Source organism: Eublepharis macularius, chromosome 7 (assembly GCF_028583425.1).
Source record: "Eublepharis macularius isolate TG4126 chromosome 7, MPM_Emac_v1.0, whole genome shotgun sequence".
NCBI lineage: Eukaryota > Metazoa > Chordata > Lepidosauria > Squamata > Eublepharidae > Eublepharis > Eublepharis macularius.
This window is the reverse complement of record NC_072796.1, coordinates 925,920-951,885: the sequence shown is the minus strand read 5'-3', so window position 1 is coordinate 951,885 and position 25,966 is coordinate 925,920. Positions and strand designations below refer to the sequence as shown.

Here is a 25,966-nt window from a genome sequence, read left to right as displayed (position 1 = left end):
TCAGGCATCTGATGAAGAGAACTTGATTCTCGAAAGCTTATGCTACAATAAAATTGGTTAGTCTTAAAGGTGCTACTGGACTCTTTTTGATTTTGTTTCCTGCTACTGTTCATCTCACAGTTCAGTAGCTTAGCAGACATTGTAGGTTGATATGAGAAGGTTCTTTTCTCAGAAAGGGGTTTCCTGCCGTTTGGGTAATCAACTACAGCTTTTTTCCCTCCCAGCTTCCTCATTTTCCATCTATTGTATTTCCATGGCTTCCTTATTGTTCCTCCATGCTTTATCAAGTCAGATCAAAAGTTGTTCGAGAAAACATAAGAGGAATGACAAGGAAACTACGCAAACCACAGGAAACAAGGAAATGAGGAAGTTTGGAGAAAAACCACTGCAGTTCAGCACCCAAACCACAGGAAAACCTCTCTGTGCAAAGACTCATCGTAAGTCATTTTCCTCAGTGGAACTTCTCCCCCAGATCAGCCGCAACAACTTTGCACGCAGGCGATTTGTTTTAGCTTGCTCCTGGCCTTCTTCCATTTCACCTACTATTCCTTCAGCTTTCTTCACCCAGGCTAGGAATAAGCAGGACCGTCTCCCATGACAGTCTGCCGTCATATTTAAATCCCAGCCAAACACTTTGCCTCCTAAAAGGTGGGCTACAGCTGCTTTACGCCCTGAGCCACTAAGCGCTCCAAGCCTCATATGCCGGCTCATTCAATCTACGTTAGAGGCGTCGGTGCCTCAAACGCAGTACCTTGAAAGAAAATTAACTATTACAGAGATAGAGCCTAAAGGTTTGGTTTTAAATGTTCAAAATACGAGAGAGGGAATTAGGGAGATTAGTCAACATGTACTCCAAACGCATCGTAGACTTTTCATTATGTTCCTGCTAGTCTGTTTTCCTTGATGAGAGAGGAAGAAAAGCTGCTATTCATTGCATATATTTTATTTAAAAGATCTATCCCAGGGAATAGCCTTTGAAGAACTTTTAGGAAATATTTAAAACTAGCAATGAAGCCCGTTTTGTAAAAAAATACAATGGGCTTTAGAAAACTGTTATTGGTCATTTTTTGTGTTTTTCATGAAACGATCAGTAGCGCTTACTCCGAGGAAACTGCCTTCGGGATGGCATCCAGGCTTCTCTAGGGAGGGGAGGATAAGCTCCACAGGGTCCAGTGGGGACCCCTCCCAGCCCCGGCAGTGCGAACAGGTGTCCACCACCACCACCACCGGGGCCTCCACCTTCTCCTCAGCAACCCTCAGGTAAGGCGCGGAGAGGAGTGGTTAAGCCATCAATTTGGCTTAACCACACCTGGCGATGCTCCTGTGTGAAGATTGCAGGCTGTGCACAACCAATGAGAAACAATTAAAAAACTGGAGGTGTCCCCCCGCCCCCTTCGATTTTTCATCCATGAATATGTGCTTTTATAAGTACAAAGTTTGGTTTTTCAAATACTTGGACTGATTGTTACAGAACAGTAGCACTTACTAATTATATGAGCGCTTAAATGTCTTCTGGAAACAACTGACAGGAGTATTCACCATGGATTAACCTCTGAGTTGCTCCTAAGGCAGATGTCGGACACACAGCTGGTCACGCCTGCTGCGTCAGGTTTTTGAAAAGTTTAGCTCATACAGCCACGCTGTTGGGGATCTGATCTGGAGAAAGGTAATAGTAGGGGAGCTTTTTGTTCCTGTTCCGCTCAGCGATCGAGCTGACGATTTCATCCAGACTCTTGCGGAACTTCCTCATTGCCTCTTTCACTGGCTTCTCTATGAAGTGCTCGTCTGGATACATCCCGAGAAACAGCTGTTTGTAGGATACACAAAAGATCCTCGTTAGGAAAAGTCTAAAAGAAATGGTGCAGATCGACTGTTCTCTAAACACAAAATGCCCCAGTTCCTCCCTAGGGCTAGGCGTGTTGCTATTACACATCCATATAAAACCCTTAGAATTCTCTACAAAACAGGTTACATGAACAGCATCCAGACTTTCAGATGGCGGAATAGTGCTCCTGGAAATTCATGAGGACGGAAAAAGAGTTCTCTTTCTTAGACACAGGTTTTTATTTGCATTGTTTATATTCTGCCTTTCTGGCCGCTCAGGGAGGAGCACTTTCAGATGGTTACTATTCTTTTGCACAACTAGCAACCGATTGGGCAAGAAGGACTGAGAGGGAGGGTGCTGGAGAACAATATTCCTGCGTTACTTACGTCCCTGTCTCCCATCAGATGAAACGGGCCACAGGACTGGAAATAAGACACTAACAACACGTCCCAGGGGGCATATCCATCCAAACGATGGTCTTGCTGCAAGTCCCTGGAACACTGACCATTGCATACTAACCTCATTCTGAGCTAGATTCTGGGGGAAAGGTTCTCCCACAGAAAAAGGAGCCATACAGCTTTCCATCTGTGGTGGAAATAGTAGGTGCTAGTATCTCAGGGAGATCAATCAGAGCTTGCATCAGCTTGGGATACCGCTGAAAGAGAAGATCTATGCACCACGTCAATGTAGGATTCTGCCCTCCAACTTTGACAACTTCTATTAAGTACTCTGTCTCCACACAGTAGCTCCCTATATATTTCCAAGCTGGGTGCTAATGCACATGCCCAGGAATACGACAAACATCCTGGTGGAAAGTAGGCACCCCTTTCCTCCAGATGTCTAGCTGCAGACCGGACAATGTACAACGGTCCTCTGCCAGTTCCCAACAGCTGTGTCGACGAGCATGGACACGCTTGTGCAAAAGCCATGGGAAGTACAAGGCATATTTCTTCGTGCCTGCAGTTAGAGCTGTCTGGAGATACCCTTTAAAAGAAGTGTTAACATATCCCAACTTTTGACAAACTGATCAAAAAGATCAGAAGGAGAACACAAGGATTTCTAAACACAAGATAGGGGATGAGGGAGAGAGGTAAGCAAGCAAAAGCACTGAGGAAGGGTCCCACTCACTTCGTTCTCTTGAAACTGACTCAAGGCCCAGACAGCACCGAGATGCCAGCAAGAGCGCCCCCTGTCCGGTAGACTCTCCACAATATACTCAATGGTGACACTCCCCTTCTCTGTAGGCGGCGGCCGGCGCATGGTTGGAGGGGCATTGGGAATCCAGGAGCACCAGTCATACTAAGCCATAAAAAGGTAAGGGCACAGCTGGGTACAGACAGATTTTCTGGCTTTGTTCAAGTGAGATGCTTGAAAGCACAACAGATACCACAAATACAGCTTTACATCAAGCTCAGTGCCAGAATTTGCAAATATCTGAGGTGTGCATTAGACACAACAGCGTCCAGGATGTAAATATTCAAAAGCATTTTGCTGAAACAACACATTTCTAACTATGATAACCACAATCGATGCTGTATCTCAGCTCTCATCTTCCCACAATATTTATGTTAACTGTTCGAGATATGATGGTTTCCTGTACCTTTCTGACAGGCAGCCTCCACCACCCTCATCCCCCCCCCTCACTTGCCACCCCCCCTTTCCTCTTCCATCTCCAGCTACTTCTCCTTTCTCAGCATTTTCAAAGTATTTATTTTCTGGTAAATGTACAGGCCTCTTTAAACATATTGCAACACCAGACCACATCGCGCCACTTTCCTTCCTGTGACTGCTCTCGTCCTCAGCAGGCCTGCCCAGGGAGCACTCAGGCCTTTAGAATTTGAACTGGTTCAATTACCACCTCTGCAGGTGTCCCAAGGACTTCGTCCCCTACCTGCAATGCGGGGACAATACGACGGGCCAAACGGTGATCTCCCCCCATCCTATTTAGTAGCCAACGACAGGAGAGTCAAAGCATCATTTCACACAGTGATTTGCATGAGAAATTATGAGGAAGAAAAGCGATATTGCCTGTGGTGGCAGCATTTTGTCACCCTAAATTTTTAGCTCCATTCTGTGTTTCTCAGCCCTCAACATTAAGGAGATTTAGCTATCACTTTGGTCACGGCTTCCTCTGTCCTTATTTCCCTTATCGCATCCTCAGCTCCATGGAAGCTAATCTAATCTGTGACCACTTTGTTTCTTTTGACCCATTCCTCCCTGTGCCTGAAATACCTTCATGCCAAGTCACTTCTCCCTGTTGTCACTGGAACAGGACTGAAGCTCTCTTAAGTTCTCGACATCCAAACAAACCTTACCTGGCCAAAATTCACAGCTGCATGTTGAGCTGATGTTGTAAATATCACTACAGTGAGGTATTCTGACAACTTCTCTCGTGTCTTGATTGTCTTAGGAAATCCTGAAATTCAGGAGAAAATTTAAAAACCAACGACAACAAAAAAAAAACCCGGGCTCTTTCTAAAGTTTTATGAAACAGGGCAGCTTTTCTGTTTTACGGGCTAAGGGAAAACTGACCAGTTGAAGCCAAGCTTTCCTTAAAAGAGTTCCAGCAACTGTAGACAGGCCAGTGGGTTATCAAGCATCGAGAAAGAACTTTTTGTGTGCTGAGAAAATAACAATAACAATAACAATAATAACATTAGATTTATATACCGCCCTGCAGGACAACTTAACGCCCACTCAGATCTTGCTAAGCCTTTACTTCGCACTCCACAAGACCCTCTAAACCCTGAAGCTGAAGGTAGCAATGTACCCTTTTCCCCTCCTCAAAAGGGTGCAACTGGGTGAAGAGTCTACTTGGGCAGCTCTGCTGCAAGGCTATACAGAGATGACTCCTTTCTTTTCTCAAGCGCTTCGGCACGATTCGGGTGACCTCGTCTTCCATACTGATTCTATCCTGGCATAAAATGTGGACAGCTTGTTGCTTTGCTGTACATATTTTAAAGCTCCCACAGCTGATTCCCTTTATCTTCTTACCGCCCTTGCTGATAAGGACCACAAGGCCTCTCTTTCTAAACTTCAGCTCTGCCAAACCTGTGTTTCCTATCTAGGCTTTAAATAGGAACTCTTGCTTCTTTCTCCTTCTCATATGATAGTCCACTGTTGTTCCTCCTTTAATCTTGACTCTCCCCTGATGTTTTAAGCCAAATGTCTCTAGCACTTGTGAATTCCAAATCTGGAAATGAAGGAGACATGAAGTTGGCAGTTCAAATCCCTTTTGCTTCTCCTTGATATACTCTCAAGTGTTAGGAGATGGACTTTTCATGAGCTCTTGGTCTCAGACTTCCATTCTGTGATGGGGAACTAAGGAAATTGACTTCATAGAGTGGGCATGAGAATGAATGTGGGAAAAAAGAAAGACTGAGTAATTGCTTGAACCTTAAAATGGTGGTCCTTGTATTTCATCTGCATTTTAAGGGTTCTGGCCTTTGTTATGAGTAGAAATTGCTGCTCCTGAGCAGGTTCTTTGACTATACAATCCTCGGGGTGAACCTTGGGATGAATTTAGAGTACAGGCAGGCAACAAGAAGCTCTGAGGTCTTGTCCGTTCCTTTTCTTCTAGCCTTTGATCCTAAGAACAGCCTCTCCCCCTCATCCCATTATGCATATCAACTGCTTTTGGGCCAGTTTCATGACGGTCTGGCAGCTGTTTCTTTGCCTCTATTCCTCATCCCAATTCATCTGATTTTCCTCTCTCAAGATCTGATCTCATTCTATTTATTGCTGGTTCTTTTTTCCGCTCCTCTAATGGCACGTTGGTTTTAGGCGATGCTGTTGCTTCTCTGTATACCGTGCTTCAACGTGTCTCTTCCAGGCTTTGGCTGTGCACAACTAACTGTGTTCGCTGCCCTCACTCATGCTTACTTCCTAGCTGAAGGCTTAGCAGCTGCAGTTTTGATCCCTGTATGGCTGTCTTTCTCTACCCTATTCTTTTGCTTCATCCATTGGTCACTGTTAAATGCTCTGCCCATTCTGTTACTGTCTGCTGATGTAGATATGCTCCTACTGGGTACTTCGACATCACTAAAGATGTCATGTTAATTACTTACGCTTTAATTCAGAAAGGTTTCACCTATGTGTTCAGCTTCATGCTAGTTTCCAAATTTGTGGCTACCGTACCCTATTGTATCTATTTTCATTTAAAGAAAACATTCAACATAACTATTAATTATACTGTATTGTTGCTCTGTGAATGTCCTAGCTACTGATTATATTGTATTCACTTGCAGTACGTAATCCGCTTTTGATGTCAGTGAGAAAAAAAATGGATTATAAACAACAACAACAACAAAAATTATTCAAGGGATGCTGTCCATTCTTTTCATAATTGTTATTGATTATGTGGTAGCACATTTGATCTCCTGTTACATTCAGTTCTGCTTTAAACATTCTGCTCAAACTCTTACACAGCAATAAGCTGATCTAAAGCTTATGCAAATAAGAATCTGCTCAATCTGATGAAATTCACCTTCTGTAATTAAAGGACACTGTAATGATTGCCGCTCTTTGTGGCCACTGCAAAGCTTGGCCCAAAGGAAAGCAAACTCAGCAGCAGCCATTACAACAAGCAAGAAGGTTGTGTAATCAGGCCATGTGATTTAGCAGTGTGTTACATGTGTGGTGCCTAACAAGTGTTATTCCTTAATAGCCAATCACAGACTTCTTTATGTTATGTATTAACCAATGATAGCAAAGTATGTTTCTTTATAGAGTTGTTGCAAGGTTCTTCTCAGCAAAGCCTGAGGTGATTGCTCTCAGCATATATGCTTTAATAAATGGAGGGTTCATTAAATTGGGTTTAAGAGTCTACTCTGACAGTACACAGCACTGAGCTCACTTTTCTTCCCCTTTCAGGTACAAGTTCTACACGTGCGCCAGGGGCTCGCAAGGATCTGATGCACTGAAACAATATACCCAAGAAACCAGTGCAGCTGTACCCAAATTAAAATGTCAATACGAATCCAGAGCTCTTTTTCCACTGCTGTGCTTTCACTCACTAGCTGTACTTGTGAAGAGTGAGAGGCCTTGCACACATGAATTCCCAGTTCATTCACATGAGGAGCAGACAAAAAATCTGGCTCTAACAGGAATATCTCACCTGATGCTTTGTTGCCTCTCATGCCATAGACATAAATATCCTTCACAAAGGCCTGGAGTTCCAAATCTTCACACACTGTCTCATCACTGTCATAATAGATGGCGACAACCTCCATCACAAAGCTGCAGACATAGCAAGAACACGGATGCAGTTTCAGAAACCCTCGAAGTTACGTTCAAGGCGCGCACACGCGCACACACACACACACAGATACAAACTTCATTTTTAAAAAATGTTTCTAAGATAGGGTTACCAAATTTTTATAAGGCCAAGAAAAAAAATCCTCTTCCCCAAGGGAAAACCCAAGATACAGTATGATGGTACTCATTATTCCTATTAGTTTAAAGGCAGAATTTAAAAACTGTGTGATAACTTGCAGTTTTCTGGTATGACGCTCCATGACTAGAGATGGGCACGGACTGAAATATAAACCGAAATTCAGCATGAACTGGGCCGGTTTGTGGTTTGCAAACCAGCGGTTCGTCAGAGCCCATTTCTGACAAACCATCACGAACTTTAGGCTGGTTCGTTTGGTTCGTTTTTTGGTTCATCACTGCAGACAGCCTGGCGCTGATCAATCAATTTCCTAGGCAACAGGGGATGGACTTCCTGCAGGCCTTCTGCTGACCCGGAAGTGGTGATTTGCTGGCCTGGAAGTCACATTTTCACGAACCAATTTGTGAACCAGGGCAGGTTCATGAAATGTGACAGACCACGAGCCACATGGTTTGGGTTTTTCCCGTTTCGTGCCCATCTCTATCCATGACTCCAGGAATGGTTTTTCCCTCTCAACACATATAGTTTGGGGTTTCATAAGTGGGATATTGAGGACAGCCCAGAACAATGCCTGCACTGATCAGCTGGCACAGAAGTAAAAGGGGAAGCCTTTTCACCTTTTTAAGGAAGTACCTTAACTTTTTTCTTTCTTTATTTAGATATTTATACCTCACTTTTCTCCCCAAAGTAGCTTATAGTATCATTCTCCTTCCATAGTAGAGTGGGGAGTTGCACCTGAGTCTCCCAGATCCTCGTCTGACAATCTAACCAATACACCCCAGTGGTTCTCAGCTTTCTGTCCTCCCCGCCCCCTCTCCCAGCAGCCTCAGAAGTCTGGCCAAGTTGTGAAGGTTGTGTGATAGCAAGCCACTCAGGTCAACTGTGTGATGGCGATGGCTGGGCCTGTTCAAGTTGTGCAAGTTGTGTGGCGGCTGCTGTAGCACAGTAGTGAGCTGCCAGGTGACTCCCATCAGGCCAGGGTGAGTTGTGCCAGACACCTCGTACTCCTTGATGGACTCAGAGCCGAGCTACAAGTGACGCCTGACACAGGTTGGACACTTGTCAGCTTCCCTCAAGTTTTGATGGGAAGTGTAGGCATCCTGGTCTTGCAGCTGTAATGGAGAGCCAAGCTGTAAAACCAGGACGCCTACATTTCCCATCAAAACTTGAGGTAAGCTGACAAGCATCCAACCTGTGTCAGGCATCACCTGTAGTTTGGCTCTAACTGTCTGATTCAGTACAAGGCAGCTTCATGTATTCAAAAGTGAGTACCAACAACCTAAACTGAAACTGGAAATAATTAGGCAGCCAGTGATGAGATTTCAGGACTGGTGTGAAGCGGTTGCAACAAGCAAGGCTTGATAATAAAGGGGATGCTGCATTTTGGACAAGCCGAATTTGCAGAAATGGTCCTCAAGATCAGCCCCAGTCAGAAAGTGTGTGACAAGTCTAGCTATGAGATTACCATAGCATGGACCAGTGTGGCCAGATGAGATGTCTGCTGAAACAGGCAAGCCATTTACAGTAACTAAACTCTATAGCAACAATTCTATCCAAAGATGTCTGGCGCCCGACCCTTTGGGGAAGGAAAAGTGGTAGATATCATTGGCTTCACAAGATGAATTTATGATGTTGCAAGGAATACATACTCAACAGGAGTAAAATTTGGTAGTTAGATTAGGTAATTTGACTTCTGTTCTCTCTATCTATCTCGAAATAACATGAATTCCTTTCCTGAGCTGCTTCCACACCAAGGATTTCCCATGTTTCAGCCATCTGACGGGAAAGGTTTTTTCTTTCATGCTTCCACATGACGCCACCCTCTATTTATGCTCAGGCCATTAACAGCCTGTTCTTTCCACAGAAAAAAAAATCTGCTTCATTTTAAACCTGAAAAAAGGGTTTTCTTGGGCAGGACACCATCAGCACGAGCAATTTCTTATCCTTGAAGGGGGAACAGCACAGGTGCAGGACTCTGGTGAAGTGCCAATCCATTGCTCTTTCCCCTTCTTGATGCTCACAAGGAGCAAGTCCCTGGCAACAATTACTGTACCAGAAGAGCATCGCCAGGTTTTTAAAAGGCTGTTAAAGATATTGTGTTATTCCTATCCAGTGTGACTCATGATCATTCTTTTAAAAATGGAGGAGAATCACCCCCCCCCCCCGTTCATCCTGCCTTTAGGGAGTGGGAAGGAGATCACTGGAAGTGTTTGCAAATATGCAGAGGTTTTTAAAGAGCTTTTATAAGGTATTGCGCTGTTCTGTGCAGTGCTACGTTACCCATGTTCTGCAAAATTAAAAAAAACAACACTAGGGTGGGCAGAGAATCCTGAAAGTCATGTTGTCTGAACCCAGGAGTTTTGAACTGATGACTTACGGAATTGATGCTTTTTGAATGATCTGTTCTAGAATTTATTCTTACTTTCAAGCAACACGCCATGTTAGTCTGCCCCTTGTGGAACCCCTGGGTCTGATTCTGCATCTCCGTTGCCCCTTGTGTCGTGCCGGTTGGAAGGGGCCTGCACTTGGGCCCCCCTCCTCCTCCAGGAGCCTCAGCAGCAGCAGTAGCAGCAGGTCACAGCACGAGGTGCCTCCGGCTGTTCGAATCAGAACGGCCAGAAGGTGCACCTGAGCACCCCGTGCGGCTGCACTTGTTCCCCCTCAGGATGAGAAGCTGCGAATTAAAAAGAATGCACAACTGCCTAATTCCTACACAAAATTCTGTTTTTTTCATCAGGAATTTTAAGAATCTGGTTACCTTTGCAAAGTTTTTTAACCTATTTCTGAATAGACCTCTCCTTCTAATACTCTGTCCTACAGCCAAATAAAAAAAGAGGTGAACTGTGTGAATAAGGTGCTTCATATTCACACCTCGTGCAACAGGATGTTAGGAGGAAACGCCACAGGAGCCCCCACACTGCCGTGGCTACTGGCTTCCAAAGGCTCAGGATGTTGTAACAGAAATGACTTCAGATGACACCTTACCTTCTTATTGCCTCCCACACTTTGATACCATCATCCCGATAGAAGTAGTACGGAATATCCTCCTTGCTCTCCATGTGCCTTGCTCGGATTTCTTCAGGGAAGCAGAGGGAGCTGAAGGTGAGTTGCTTCATTGCTCGTTGGACCATCTGCACATGCCCCCCTCCTCCAGTGGCATTGGCCTTTGATACCCACAACAACAAGCAAAGACAGTTACAATCCTGTAAACAAATGCGCCTGAGAGAGGTCAGGTTACTATGTTCCAAATAGAAGCGTCTGGCACTGGAAGATAAGGAAGTGACGTCGTTGTGCCATTGGATGCTTGAGCAAAGTGTGTATTGGGGTCCCTGCGCCTGCCTTACACAGCCATGGCATAGCACCGGGGAGGGGCACATGTGTGCTGCTCCTTGGGGCATGATTGGGATCACTGCAAACCTCTAACGCTCGCCTGCCATGTGCCACAGATGCAGACAGGATGGTCCTCATCTCCAAGGCATGGCCAAAAGACAGACGTAGCCTTACTAGTGTAAGCAAGACGAAAACAGAAGGACTGGGATTTCTTTGTAGACAGTCAGAGAACAGAGCCAGCCTTTTCAGGTACCGCGTTAAGTACACCAATAAAAATCTTTCCCTCAAACTCAACTGTCAATAAATGTTTAATTGTAGAAGTTCTTAGGAGTCTGGTGGTACCTGAAAGGCTAACAAACATTTATGTAGCGTGAATATTTGTGAGGCAGAACTCACTTTCAACAGACTGGGCTAAATACTCAGAAGAAGGGGGTGGGGGAGATGTTACGAGGAGAGGCTGGCGTTTTTGGATTTCTTCTCAAATTAGAGTGACTACTTTTTGAATAATGTGTACACCGTCTCTCAGTCCAACAGAGGCAGCTCACAGTAAAACAACTCTTAATGCAACAATTAATAACAACGTATTCGTGTATTTATTGATGTTTATGATGTTGTAACCTGCCCTGAGCCTGCTTCTGGGGAGGGCGGGATAGAAATCTAATCAATCAATCAATCAATCAAAAATGTCTGCAGAAAATTTAAAAACCTGAGGGCACAAGACAAATATAGCTAGAACCGCTGCACAGATTTAAAAGCCAAGAAAACAAAAGAGGTGTTGGGGGCAAAGGGGATCGGCCACCAAAGGCACAACAGACAGACACCCGTTTGTACTCAGCAGGCTGATTAAAGAAGAATGTGTTGTGGGGGGGGGGGTCACTGCACTGCCTCCTGCTATTTGTGCTACCGAGTTCACTGGGACAAGGTCCTGCAGGCTTGCTGGTCAATCCACCCCAGTCGATTCATCCAGCATTTCCCCAGAGAGCCCTTCTTGGAACTGCTTGGCCAATGCTGCATCGATCAGGGGTGGTTCTGGGCCAGGAGGCAGAATTCTGCCCCGTCGTGCGCAAGAGAAGCCTTCTCTGGCTGGAGTTGGTGGGTCTTCTCTTCTGATCGGCTATTTCAGCCTCTGGGAATCGGCAAACAGGATCTGTGGGTGAGTCACAATCCCCTGAAGGTCACCCAGGAAGGGTCTTTCCTGAAGCAACATTTGGCTCCTGCCCCTTTAAGGCTGATCACAAAACAGACCTGGGTGCCGTCGTCGGGGACATCCTCCTGTCGCAACTCCATGTACAGTTTGCAGCTCACCAGGAAGGGGGAAACTGGTCAGCGTCTCCCTCAGACTCTCCTGGTACACTGGCCAGCGTTTTCTGCTTGGGGCAGGGGTGGCCCCTGCAGCAGCTGCTCCTGTGATGCTGCCTCTGGCTGGCTCAGAAGTCCTACTGGAGCGCTCAGCAGCCAGGTGCTCCCTATGTGGTGGCTGGATCAACTCCCCTGCCTGGTCTGGTCTCCCCTGAAGCAGGGCCTCAGGCTCGGCTGGTGCGACTTGAGAGGGGCCTCTGGAGCTGGAGGCAAGAAGCAGGAGCGCAGGGCTTGCACCCAGTGGACCGGCCTGGTCCAGCAGGGCAACCTTCTCAAGCCTCGGCCTGAATGGGCCAGGAGTCGACCTGGCTCAGCTGCACTTGCTGGCAAGCGGGGAGGCGCCTGAGCACCCGGATCCTGCTCCCAGAGCCCTGTTCCGGATTTAGGCTGAGGGTGTGCATGTTGCCTCCTTTGCACTGCCTCAGCCCAGGCCTTCCACCGACATCGTGCCCGTGGCGTGGGAGTGGACCTGAGGGGCCTTGGGCCCCCGTCTGCGTCCTGCCTCAGAGGCCGGTGGCAAGGGCTCACTTGCGGGCTGTGGCGGGGGGGGGGGGGGCTCTGGTGCTGCTAGGAAATGGTCAGCAGGGGCCTCTGCAGCCTCAGGCCTGTCCCCCTCCCGCCGGTCCTCCGGGTGCCCTGGCCTCGCCTTCTCCGGCTCTTCCTCGGAGCACCCAAGTCGGAGCCTCTGGGTTGGCCAGAGTGAGTCGTGGCATTCATTATAAGCCCTTCTTGATGACTCCAGCATGACAACCAGCAAAACCAACCCGCCTCCTGTGGCCAGTCCACGGATGGGAGACGTTGATCTTGGGACGTGGTATTACATTTCTTATGCTGAGCCGTGATTCTGACTCTTCTATGCTGACAAGAAAGGAAATATTCATAAAGGAACTTTTGAGCTCCAGTAAAAATTTTAGTCCAATGTTGCACCAAACATACAGTGTATAAATTGCAAAACCACCACCCTTAATGGGATGCGCAGCTGCTCGTCTTTCGCGTACGTCTTCACTTATCTGGAATTCTGACGCATCTTTGGCACGAGGCTCTTTTTTTAAGAGAAATCTTAAACACTTTTAATCTTTTTAGCCATTTTTAATGAACCACCCAGCTGCATATGAAGTTGGCTGGCCATTTAGAAAAGATAAGGGTAATGCTCTTCTTTTCTGGAGTATTAGTAAATGAAATTTGGATTCCTCTTACCTTTTACCAGCCCAAATAAAGTGGTTTGGGAATAAAAAGTAAAACTGACTCACCTTGTCAAATAGACCATATTCACAGATAAGTTGCTCCCGGGCTTTTGTATTGATGGCAATTGTATACCGCACGTGCGGTACGAGGAGCTGTAAACCAAAAGCAGCTCTGGATAAAATGTTACTTACAACTTTACCAAAGAAACGTCATTCATCCCCCAGCCAATTCTTTCACAGAATAAACCTCACAACCTCACCTATATGAACCACAAAACTACCTGCAAGAATAATGAAGACAAACAGGTTTCATTTATAAGTCAACATGAAATTGGCTGCCTAAAATCAAGAGGGATATATGAAAAATATGATTTTCCCCACAGTCAAACATGTTCTGCCTATAATGTTGTATTCCAAAGTGCCAGACCATAATGAAAAGGCAATCCTTCAAACGACAGAGAAACCTAACTTGGCACCTGGAGCATTTGGGATGCACACAGCCCCTGCTCTTCAATGCCGACGTGTGAAGAGGGAAGGAGACAGGCAGAGCAAAACTCTGTGTGTGTGTGTGTGTGTGAAAATGCTCAGGTTGCTGACTAGACCCTACATCAACAAATCTTGGACTTATGTTGGCGTAAGCCCAAGTTACACTGGCACTGCTCCCCAGCAGTGCCCCGCTGGTTTGCAGCATCCAGCTGCCAGTGGGACTCTGGTGTAAATCCCTGTAACAAAGTGGGAGTGGGTGGGCCAGTGGGGGCCTCCTAAGAGCCAAGCTACAAGTGACGAATTACACTTGCTTGGCAAGTGAACAGACTCACGTGTGTTCCTCCCTGTTCACTTGCCATTCACTTGCTCTCCACTTGATCAAGTAGAGTGCAAGTGAATGGCAAGTGAACAGGGAGGAATACATGTGAGTCTGTTCACTTGCCAAGCAAGTGTAATTCGTCACTTGTAGCTTGGCTCTCAGTTAGTCAGCTTCCTAAGCCACTCTAGGCTGGGTAATGCCCCGTACAGGGGCAGATAGTTACACCACAAAAAAAAAAGACAGCGTAGCCCATAGGTGCACAGGGAAAAATCAACTGCCCTCCTCGCCCCTACATGGCCCTGCCAGGCCTCCTGCGCAGCACCTATTCACAGCCCCTCCTTCATAAAACCCAGCCGGGACACTCCTGAACTCACTAAATAGGAGTCGCAGCACAGGGCTCTGTCTCAGATTCCCTGCCATGCTGACTCAGAGCACGAGGTTTATTATGTCCCCAGGAATCAGATGTGTGTGTGAGAAAACCTTGCAGGGTAACTTAGCATAGTGACTGGCTGTATAAGCCAGAAGTTGGTTCTTGCACATGGGCCCTGCATTCAGGGACCATTAGTGACAATTAGACGAACACTGAGCTCCAACGGTGAATCAGACCCAGTTATAGGAAGGTTCATATTTATTGCCTGCCAGCAACGCCCGGCAAGTGATAGTGTTCTAGCATGCATTAGTTGCTAAGGGATGAACTGGTAGCGTGTTCCACCGGCTTGCCCTTCAAACACCAGTCACTGCAATCAGTCATGCAATTTCTATTAAACAAGCTGATAACCAGCGCCGGATCTAGGCACGCGTGCGCCCGGGGCAAACCTTGCCTGGGAGCTCCGCGCCCGCACGCGCTCCCGGCGCTGCGTGATGACGTCACTTGTAACGTCATCACGTGGGCGGGAGCCATGTGCAGCAAGCCAGCCGCTCCAGCCCCCGGTGAGTCGTGGAGCTGGTGGCAGCGCGGGCAGGCGGTGGGGCGGCTGGCTGCCTTGCCGCGCACGCGGCTCCCAGCCCTTTGCTCAGCAACCCGCGCGGCAAGCCAGCTGCCCCATCGCACGCTCTCGCTGCCAACGGCTCCGCGGCTCACCAGGCGCTGGGGGGGGGGGTGGCCGGCTTGTCGCGCGGCCAGCTGAGTGCAGGGCTAGGAGGCCCTCCGCACAGTTAGCGCGCCCCACTGCCCTGTGCCGCCCGTGCGGCAAGCCAGCCGCTCCAGCCCACGGTGAGCCAGCCAGCCGCCCTATCGGTGGGGCTGGCGAGGGTTTCCCAACCCTGCGCTCAGCCTCCCGGGCAGATGGCAGCCGCGCCCGGCGCTCCCTCTTTAGCGGCGCCGGGGGCAGGCTACCCCCTTGCCCCCCCCCTGGATCCGGCCCTGCTGATAACTGAGACTGCATTTGCTTAAAATGCTTTAGAAATATACCACACACATGACCATGAATTCTTAAGTCTTTGTGGTGTTTGTGAATATATAGATGGGGGAAGCCTCTTTTGAACAGCACAAGTGTCTTTGTGGTTCTTGTTGCATGTAACATCATTTTAAAGTTCAGCATATTGTACTATAGCATAAGTTCCATTGTTCAGATAGGAACAAGGCCAGGGGGGGTGAGTCCCTTCCAGGCTGGGGAGGGGCGGGGGCTTTAGAGCTTTCTCCCTCTCACTTGTCTTGTAATTGTTTTCCTTTTAAAAAGCCCAGTTTTAAACATTATTTTTGCCAAATTCAGTAACAGGCTGTGCACTAAAAACAGAATTTTGTTCTTTTCTCTGCATATTAACTGTGTCTTCTAAAGGAAGAATTTGGAGCATGCCCGCCTGCAGTCAGCTGAGGTAAGAGGGGGTCCTCCTTTCCCACAGCTTTGGGCTTCCCAGGCTAACCAGAAACTGAACAAGGGAGAGGAAGAGGATTTTGGTGTTTTTTTGCTTTAAAGACATCAGACAGAGCTCACCAGAACCTCGCTGCCTACGGACCAGAAGAGTTGGTCTGAGAGGTGCAGGCAGAAATGGCGCCAGTCTCAAAGGTGCAACCAGTCTCCTGTTTTATTTTGATACCATAGACTTAACATGGCTACCCATTTGGACTCCTGTCTCATTTTCCTGTAAGAGTTTCCCATGGACCAGTGAGTGGTTAAGAGGCTTGGGTGTAGAGCAGAAGGTTAACAAGGGAAGAGTTCAAGTTCCACTTGGATATCAAGCGATTCCATGCAGACGCAGGAAATCAGGGTCTGTGTGAAGGAGTGAAAAGGGAGCCTCACGGACAAGGAAGAAAACAGAGAACAACGTTCAAAGGAAGCAGTACTGTGATCTGGTCAGTCATTCACCTAGAAAGACTGATACTACGGCCAAAAGGCAATGTGGATTCAATTAACTGGCAGTTCCCATGGGGGATAGTCTTGACACTTGAAAAGACTCTTCTTTTTGGTTAAAGGTGCCGAAGACACCAAAGAAGAAACGGGTCTTCCTGCAGCCTCTCTCACTTGGGTGAGCAGGCAGCAGGTTTCTGGTGAGCTCTATCTGGCGACTTCAATACAAAACCACCTGGATCACATCCAGATCGAATACAGATTTTAAAATGAACAAAGAATTCACACCCTTCCCATACCTTCTAACAAGAGGTGCTACACTCAGAAGGTATGGATATTTTGACATCCGAATGCAGCCCATTCCACGTCAGAAGCAGATCATGTGAAAGAAGAGGCCCACGACACTGAACCCGCTCGTGGAGGCAGGAACCCACCCAAGGAGGCAGAAGCCCTTAAAGGGCTGGCTTGGCTTGACTGGAACGGTAACAGCTAGAGGGCGACAGCGAACTGAGTGACTGAGGTTTCTTTAACCTCTTGCAGGCTCTCTTAAATTTGTGTCCACGCTGTAAGACCTTCAGGTTATGGTCAGAGTCCCCACCAGTCCTTAGAATCACCCCTGTCCACTACAGCCCACCTTGAAGAGAGGATGGACAGCTGGCAGCTGGCGGAACATGGCCACCCCAAACACTTCTGAAACTAAATGTGTCCGAAGGAGATGGGTTACGGTCTGATGCATGTGGAAATCTGAAGAGCGGGCCCAGATCTTGGCCAATAACCAGTCATATTTAGCATCTGATGGAAGGAAAATGGGATTGTGTGGCCCAGGAGTTTGACTGATCTGCAAAGTGAAACAACATAGTCAACATTTCCTCAGCGATGACACAAACGATTCAGTTGATGAGCACCGAACAAGTTTACCTGGATAGCAATAGGGACAATCTTCTTCGCCGTGTTCTTATATAATAAACAGATGGGAGCAGATAAGTATTGGACTGTGGAGGGATCGGTTTTATTGACTTCAACGCCATCCAGAAGTTCATAATCTACAATGAAAATATTCCCTTGCTGCAGAAATGGTGAAAAACAACGTGTTAGTTTAGTTGTGTTTGAATTACTCTCTTCTCTGTTAAAATAATGCTGCATTACTCTGTACGTATCCTGCATTTTTCTTCATTTGTGGGGTTGTCACCATTTTGTCCTTCCTCATTAAGCAAGCTTGGGCGAGAAAGAGCTATAGGTCCAAAGTCAGATTTCCACAACACCCCATCCACTACACTAAAGCACACTAGCGGTATGTGCTTCACTCATGAAAACTGAAATTAAAACCACTTTTAAGTGCACGTGGAGGATCTGGAATCTACAAAGAGACGTTCAAAATTAGAACACACAAATTATGTTAACAGGAAAAGAACTGCGTACATTTTCACCCTCCAAGCATTGATCTGCTGGTTTTAATGTTTTGCAGAATTTGGATTTTTGTTTAATCTGTCTTTATCCACGACTGGGAAGAAAAGTTGAGACTTGGGTAGGGCCCTGAGAATCGCGCTGCTTTGCTGGATCCTGGCCAGGGCGCAGCACAGCCTCAGGAGCTTCAGCACCTGCCAGCAAGTGCCGCTGAGCCTGACCATCACCCAGCCTATTTAGGCTGAGGCCTTCCCTGTTGGGTCAACCAGTCCACGAGGCACAAACCCTGTGTTCCAGTTCCAGCTGACAAGGCTCACTAGCTGGGCCTGAGGTCCTGCTCCAGGAGAGACTTGGCCAGGCCTGGCTGCAAAATGCAGGGCAGTTTGTACTCTGTGGAGTTCCTAGTGAATTTCCCCCCTTGACCCCTTGTCTCGTGTTGGGTCGCCAGGCTGGACCTGCCATTCATGGCCTCAATCCATTTACCCTGAAAGCTGTAGCAAATCAACGGGCGGTGCGTTTTTGCTGAGAATGAAGAAACAAGACGACTACAAGGAATATGATTCTATTTATAGGCCTCCTTTCTTTAAAACCCTAACAGAAAGTCGGCAGAGCCAGTCTGGAACAGCTGTAGGATGTTGGGCTAGGATCTGGGAGACCCATGTTTGAATCCCCACTCTGCCAAGAAAGATTGCTGGGTGACCTTGGGCCAATCACGCACTCTCAGCCTAACCCACCTCACACGGTTGTTGTGAAGATAAAACAGAGCAGAGAAAAATGATGTATGCCGTTTTGGGTCCCCATTGAGAAAGAAAAGTGGGGTATAAATGAAGCTAAATTTAAAAAAAAAACATTTCAAAGCAGCTTATAAAAATAAAGTTGAAGACTCCAAAATACAAAAGTAAAAGTAATATTCAGAGCCAAATAAAACCCCAAAACTACATTCAAATCAATACACCCAACAAAATGCAACTCGAACGCCAGCATTGAACAGATAGAATCAAGGGGCGATCTCTAATGTTACCCATTCTCCTACCTATCTTGTTTTTATGATAGGTAGGTAAGATACATTTTCTGCATTCGGATGTCACAGTAAATTGGAACTTGGTTCTCCCCTAACAGTCGTGTGAGGTGCATTCTGCTGAACAACTGGCCAAAGGTCACCAAGAAGGCTTTATTGCCAAATGCTAACTGGAACTCAGGCGATTCAAAGCAGCTCTGAGCACATAGCACCATTTGGGGCAAAGGTGCTTGAGGATGAGCAGTTCCCAGTTTACGTAGATACGGCCAGTTCAGTATGGGCCCATGCCTGGGTTTTATGCAGAAATGGCCTTGGTCACCCTGAACTTTGCTGGGAGGCTAACTGGACCGCTCAGGGGCCTTGGATTCTACCCGCCATCCTTCTCACGTGTCTGGGCAAGATGGGGATTCGGGGTGCTGCACTCCAGCGGCTCAGTTCCCTCCTCTCAAAATGTGCTTCTTGCTCTCCTTGGGCTCTTGTGTTCTGCAGGCCTTTATCTTGTCCCACGTGCCATTAAAATCTGTATGAAGCTACCACGAAAGGTTGCATCACCAACAGACACATTTAACTCTGCTTCTCTTCTTCATTTGAGTTAGTTGAGGCAGGGAATGTGTTCTGTTTTGGGTACTTGGGGGGAGTAAGGCCCAATGAGGACCAATAAACAGACAATCCAGACAAATAATAATAAATAAAATCAGCACCATAAAATAATGCATAACAGAGGGCAGACTACACACAGCGCAGTGGGCGAGAATCGTTCACATACCAAATGTAATGAAAAATATTTTTTAGCTAAACGTCTGGGTGAAAAGAACATTTTTGCCTAAAAGCCAATACAAAAGACACCAGGCGAGCTTCCGGAGGGGAGTCCTGTCCCCAGCAACCCGCAAACCTGGCTTCTGTGATCAACAGCATGGAAAGTAGGGCCAGAGATGATTATTGTAACTGGTTGGCAGGGCAGTACAGGAGAAGGTGGTCCTTCAGGTATCCCAGACTGAAGCAGTTTAGGGCTTTAAAGAGAAGCACCAGTACATGTACAGAGGTTTGTCAGCACTGGGGCACAAACACAGCTTCTGTGCTGCGCTCATGTGCTTCTCTCACTCCTCCTATCGCTTCTCCTCTTCACTGAAAAGTTCTCGGTTTGATCTAGCTCCAATCTGCTGCAACATCTGAATGCAGGCACCTCGGCAAATGGGAGTGTGTTCACTGGCCACAGACTGGGATTCTAGACTTTGGTTTAATCACCATTTAGAATCATAGGGTTGGTACGACGAGGGTCATCTAGTCCAACCCCCTGCACAATGCAGGAAATTCACAACTACCTCCCCCCCCCCGATTGCCCCAATGACCCCTGCTCCATGCCCAGAAGATGGCAAAACACCTCCAGGATCCCTAGCCAAACTGGCCTGGGGAAAATTGCTACCTGATCCCAAGGTAGGGATCGGCATTACTCCGAGCATGTAAGAAGGCCAAGAGAACTAAGCACTGATGTAACCCTTACTGCCTTCCCTCTCATGATCTGCCCAAGATCACAGAATCAGTGTTGCTGTCAGGTGGCCATCTAACCTCTGCTTAAAAACCTTCAAAGGAGAGCCCACCACCTCTTGAGGAAGCCTGTTCCACCGAGGGACTGCTCTAACTGTAAGGAAATTCTTCCTAATGTTTATCTGAAAACTCTTTTGATTTAATTTCAAGCCCTTGGTTCTGGTCCAACCTTCTAAGGCAGCAGAAAACAACCCCACAACCATCCTTCATATGACAGCCCTTCAAGTACTTGAAGATGCTTATCATATCACCTCTCAGTCATCCCCTCTCCAGGCTAAACATTCTGAGCTCCTTCAACCTTTCCTCACAGGACCCCTCCCCATCTTCATTGCCCTCCTCTCTGGACACGTTCCAGCTTATCTATATCCTTCTTAAATTGTGGTGCCCAAAACTGAACACAGTATTCTAGGTGAGGTCTAACCAGAGCAGAGTAAAGCGATACCATCACTTCTTGTGATCTGGACACTATGCCTCTGTTGATACAGCCCAAAACCACATTTGCCTTTTTAGCTACCACATCACACTGCTGACTCATGTTCAGTGTATGGTCTACTAAGACCCCTAGATCCTTTTCGCACATACTACTGCCAAGACAAGTCTCCCCCATCCTATAATTATGCATTTAATTTTTCCTTCCTAAATGCAGAACTTTGCATTGCTATCTGTTGAAATTCATTTTGTTTGTTTTAGCCCAGTTTTCCAGCCTGTCAAGGTCATCCTGTATCTTTAGTCTGTCTTCGACTGTACCCCTCCCAATTTAGTACCATCTGCAAATTTAATAAGCATTCCCTCTATTCCTTTATCCAAATCATTTACAAAAATGTTGAACAGAACAGGTCCCAGGACTGATCCCCGAGGAACTCCACTTGTGACTCTTCTCCAAGAGGATAAGGAACCATTAACTAGCACTCTTTGGGTACAATCTGTCAACCAGTTACAGATCCATCTAATAGTAATAGGATCCAGACAACATTTTACCAACTTGTCGACAAAGATATTATGTGGAACCTTATCAAAATCCTTACTGAAATCGAGATAAACTACGTCTACAGCTTTCCCCTGATCCAGCAAGGTAGAAACTTTCCCCCAAAAAGAGATACGGTTATTCTGACATGACTTCCTCTTGAGAAACCCATGCTGGCTCTTAGTAATCACAGCCATCCTTTCTAAATGCTCAAGGGCTGCCTGCTTGATGATTTGTTCTAAGACTTTTCCAGGTATAGATGTCAAGCTGACGGGTCAGCAATTACATGGATCCTCCTTTTTCCCCTTCTTGAAGATGAGGACAACATTTGCTCTCATCCCAATCTTCTGGCCCCTCGCCTGATCGCCAAGAATTCTCAAAAATAATGGACAGAAGCTCAGAGATTACATCTACAAGTTCTTTTAGTACCCTTGGGTGCAATTCATCTGGCCCTCAGGACAGCTAGAAGTGTCGAATTACACTTGAATGGCAAGTGAACAGACTCACATGTGTTCCTCCCTGTTCACTTGCGCTCCACTTGATCACACAGAGATTGAGTGGAGAACAGGGAGGAATACATGTGAGTCTGTTCACTTGCCATTCAAGTGTAGTTCGTCGCTTCTAGCTTGGCTCATAGTTCCATTTAAAGAAACTAGGTGTTTATGTACTACCTCTATGCTGATCCTAGGCTGTAACTCCCTTCCCCCATCATGTGTTCTGTTATTGCCATGTAGAGCACCATCTCCCTCGCAGGAGAAGACTGAGGAAAAGTAGGAATTGAGCAGTTCTGCCCTCTCTCCTTTGCTCGTTACAATTTCACTTCCCTGTCCTTGCAATGGGCCTGTCACGTTCTTGCTCTTTTTCTTACTTTGAACATAAGCAAGTAGTCTTGGTTGGTGCATCTCAACCCTCTAACAGATGCCTGTCTGTTATGACAGCCCATGAGGCACTGCAGATCAACTCCAGGTCAAACTTTCAAAGGAAGTCAGTCTGAAAAAGAGCGGCAGGTGGTACACACATTTGTACACTGAGGAACTCAGTCAGGCAGAGGCAATTATGGGCACAACCTGGCCTGACTGCAGCAGTGATGGTTTGTGGGGTGAAGGTCGCAAATGAATTAAATCTGCTTCTACAAAACTGCTATAATTCTTTTCAATTCTTTTCATTTTAAAGGAGAGTTCAATAATAATGTAACGTGACCCTAAAATGCCTGTACCTTCATTTCTTCTTCCAGAGTCAGATTCCTCTCCAGACTGCATTCTACCATTTCGGTGGTCACTGGGAACTTCTTTGGTAGTTCTTTGCACTTTTGGATCAGAACAGGATTGCACCCGTTCAAGAGCTGGTATCCAAACATGAAATCTTCCTGCCAGTGCTGCATCACGTACTCTAAAGAAAAAATGAATAGGAAGTCCAAAGACTGGGTTTTTAGCAGCTCTACTAGCACAAAATACTCTCTGTTCTACATCCAGTCACTCAAAATGAATGAACTCTTCTGTTCCATTTCAGCATAACTGACTCTGTTACAATCGGGAAGAGGTCTCCGTGTCCAGGCCTCTGAATAACCTGCGCTTCAGGAATTCCAAACAAACAGTTGCTCATCTGCCCAACCTACACTCTGCAGCTACTAGAATGCAAATGATGCGGAGAGTCAAAGAACAAATAAAGCCTCATGGAAGGAACCACCAGCTCAGCCGCCTTTCCCGCAGCAGCGCACAGGGGGGTGATAATGGAAATAGGAGAGTTCTGGCAGCAACCCACACGCCTCTTCTCTGGATCTCACCCCAAAATGCATTCATAGTGTTAAACGAAGAGGGGTCTTTATAGCAAAATAACCCCCTACTGGCACCTCCATTCTATCACAGAGGATATGCAATTTATATCTAACTAGAAACAAAGCCCGTTGTGGGGGAAAACACAACGGGCTCTAGAAAGGGGAGAGCGGGCAGGCAGGCATTCCCTCCTCCTCCATCACTGATCCCAGCCAGTGAAAGAGGGAGGTGGGCATTGCCGCCTGCTCCACACCTGATCTCAGCAACATGAAGGGGTGGTAGGATTTGCTACCGGCTGCACATATGATACAGGCTGGGTAAAGGGGGGCAGGCATTGCCACCTTCTCCATTCCTGATCCCAGCTGGGTGAAGGGAAAACGGGCATTGCCTTCTGCTCTGTGCCTGATTACGGATGGGTGAAGGGAGGCAGGCATTGCTGCCTGCTCCAAGCCTGGTCCCAGCTGGGTGAAGGGGGTGGGCATTGCCACCTTTTCCCTGCTGGGTGAAGGGAGGAGTGAGCACTACTGCCTGCTCCTTGCCTGGTGAGTGGTGGGCTTTGTTACATGCTCCGCTCCAGATCCCAACTGGGTGAAGGGGGTGTGGGCATTGCCACCTTCTCTGCTCCTGATTCCGGCAGGTTGAAGGGGGGGGGGGCGGGGAGAGATTGCTGCCTGCTTGGCTCCTGATTCCAACAGGGTGAAGATGAGGTGGGCATTGTCACCTGCTCAGTGCCTTATTCTAGTAGGTTGAAGGGGGCAGGAATTGCCACCTCCTCCACTTCTTGTCTGGGCTGGGTTAAGGGAAGAAGGGAATTGCTTCCTGCTCTGTACCTGATCCCACCCAGGTGAAGGAGCTGGGCAAGCATTGGCACCTGCTGATGCCAGCTGGGTGAAGGGGGTGGGCATTGCCATGTGCTCTGCTCCTGATCCCAGCTGGATGAAGAGGGGTGGCCTGCTCCACTCTGAATACCAGCTGGGTTAAGGTAGGGGGTGGGCATTGCCACCTTCTCCATTCCTAATGCCAGTTGTGATAAGGAGGGGATGGGCATTGACACCTGCTTCGCTCCTAATACCAGCTGGGTTAAGGTGGGGTGGGCATTGCCATCTGCTCTGCTCCTGATCCCAGCTGGCTTAAGGGGGGTGGGCATTGCTACCTGCTCCACTCTTAATACCACCTGGGTTAAGGTGGTGGTGGCCACTGCCACCTTCTCCGCTGCTAATACCTGCTGGGTTAAGGCAGGGGTGGGCATTGCCATCTGCTCCTCTCCTAATGCCAGTTGTGATAAGGCGGGGTGGGCATTGCCTCCTAATACCTTCACTCCTAATACCAGCTCGGTTAAGGTGGGGGGTGGGCAATGCCATCTGCTCCGCTCCTAATACCAGCTGTGTTAAGGCAGGGGCAGGCATTCCCACCTGCTCCACTCCTGATTCCAGCTCACTGAAGGGGGGGGGGTGGGCATTGCCACCTTCTCCTCTCCTAATACCTGCTGGGTTAAGATGCGGGTGGGCACTGCCACCTGCTCCGCTCTTAATACCAGCTGGGTTAAGGCGGGGCTGAAAATTGCCACCTGCTCCGCTCCTAATACCAGCTAGTTGAATGGGAGTGGGCACTGCCACCTGTTCCCGCCTAATACCAGCTGGGTTAAGGTGGGGGTGGGCATTGCCGCCTGTTCCACTCCTAATACCAAAGGAAAAAGAGAACCCCTCTGACCAAAGTCAAGCAGAAACAAGGGCACAGCCTCTCGGAGGGCACACAGAGTATATAACCAATGAATGATTGATTTGGACAATATTTATACCGTAATTGAGCACTTTCTGCACATAGACACTTTATAATATAAAAATAAATAGGAATTTAGTAAATTGGTTATATACTCTGTGTGCCCTCCGAGAGGCTGTGCGCCCTTGTTTCTCCTTGCCACTCCTAATACCAGCTGGCTGAAGGAGGATGGGCATTGCCACCTGCTCAGCTCCTGTTCCCTGCCTGGGCTTTCCACCACGGCATGTTTTCTGGAGCGATATGGCGAGTTACCTGGGCTTTCCTCTGCAGCCCTCTAGTGGTGCACCGGGGTATAAAGTGAGTTTTCTGAAACACGTGTACTCAGTTATATAGTAAGATTTGCTTTTATTCTTCTGCTGCTTCTCTTACACATTTTCAGTGACCGGTGGCAATGTATTTATTTCATCTCTCCACTATGCCTGCAATTCATTTTTATTTTCTATTTTATTTACTATTAATCTTTTTATCATTGTATTTTAATAAAGTATTTAATTCAACTTCAGATAACCTATGGGGTCTGCAGGTTCCTTACAAGGTCAGTGTTAGTAGAGGAATGCTATTCTGATGCAAGGAGGGAATCCCAACCCTTTGTCGTCAAGTGTCAACGCACACGCTCAGGTTACAAACTTAAATGGTTTTTATTGAACTTGTGAGAGAACTCCTCTGCCCCCAGCTGGAATATGTGTGCGAGCTGACCATAGTCCGTGGAGAGAGGTGGCTGGAATTCTAAGGCTGCCGGCTTGGGCCCCTGCAGGTTATGTAGGATGGCCTTCTGTTCTTCTATGTAGGCTTGGATCTGTTGGGACGTGTCCACTTCCTCTACATCTGGCATGCCAAAGTCTGAGTCTGAATCACGGCAATCTTCTTCAAGAATCGTGGCCCGTGCGAGCAATTCTGCAGCCTCAGCTTCCTTCCGGAGCACTGCGATTTTCGCATCCTGGTCCTCGGCCTCTGTCTCCCGTGCTATTCTTAGTTTGGAAGCCTCTCTTCTAAGGTTCTCTTCCTTCTTGGCAAACTCAGCTCTGTTGGCTGCAACAGCAGCTTCAGCTTTTGCCTTGACGATCTCCATGCGGCTGGAGCGTGACGACTTGCTGAGTTTAGCTGAAGAAGCGTTGGAAGATGCATGGTGTGCTGGAGGTGCGGTAAGAGGAATGGGATGTCTAGATGCAGTCGCTCCAGCTTGTTGTTCGGCATCAACCGTGCCGAGGAGGTGTGCTTCTTCTGCCTTGATGAGGTCTTCCAGATTTGTCATGGCGGTCTCGACAAGGCTTTCCTGCCCACTGTATGCATCCTGTAGATAC

The 25,966-nt window shown here is 47.4% G+C and overlaps 1 protein-coding gene across 1 annotated transcript in view; it reads right to left on the bottom strand.

The window, feature by feature from the left end:
• Positions 1 to 86: 86 nt before the first annotated feature.
• ALOX5 (arachidonate 5-lipoxygenase) overlaps positions 87 to 25,966 on the bottom strand; it is a 50,183-nt gene continuing 24,303 nt past the window's right edge. The window contains exons 6-14 of the mRNA XM_054984963.1: positions 22,331 to 22,503; positions 17,102 to 17,248; positions 16,818 to 17,021; positions 13,157 to 13,243; positions 10,203 to 10,381; positions 6,942 to 7,063; positions 4,141 to 4,241; positions 2,954 to 3,124; positions 87 to 1,807 (exon numbers count right to left, since the gene is read on the bottom strand). Of these exons, the coding sequence (XP_054840938.1) occupies positions 1,628 to 1,807; positions 2,954 to 3,124; positions 4,141 to 4,241; positions 6,942 to 7,063; positions 10,203 to 10,381; positions 13,157 to 13,243; positions 16,818 to 17,021; positions 17,102 to 17,248; positions 22,331 to 22,503 (1,364 nt within the window). The 3' untranslated portion in view covers positions 87 to 1,627. The remainder of the gene's footprint in view (positions 1,808 to 2,953; positions 3,125 to 4,140; positions 4,242 to 6,941; positions 7,064 to 10,202; positions 10,382 to 13,156; positions 13,244 to 16,817; positions 17,022 to 17,101; positions 17,249 to 22,330; positions 22,504 to 25,966) is intronic.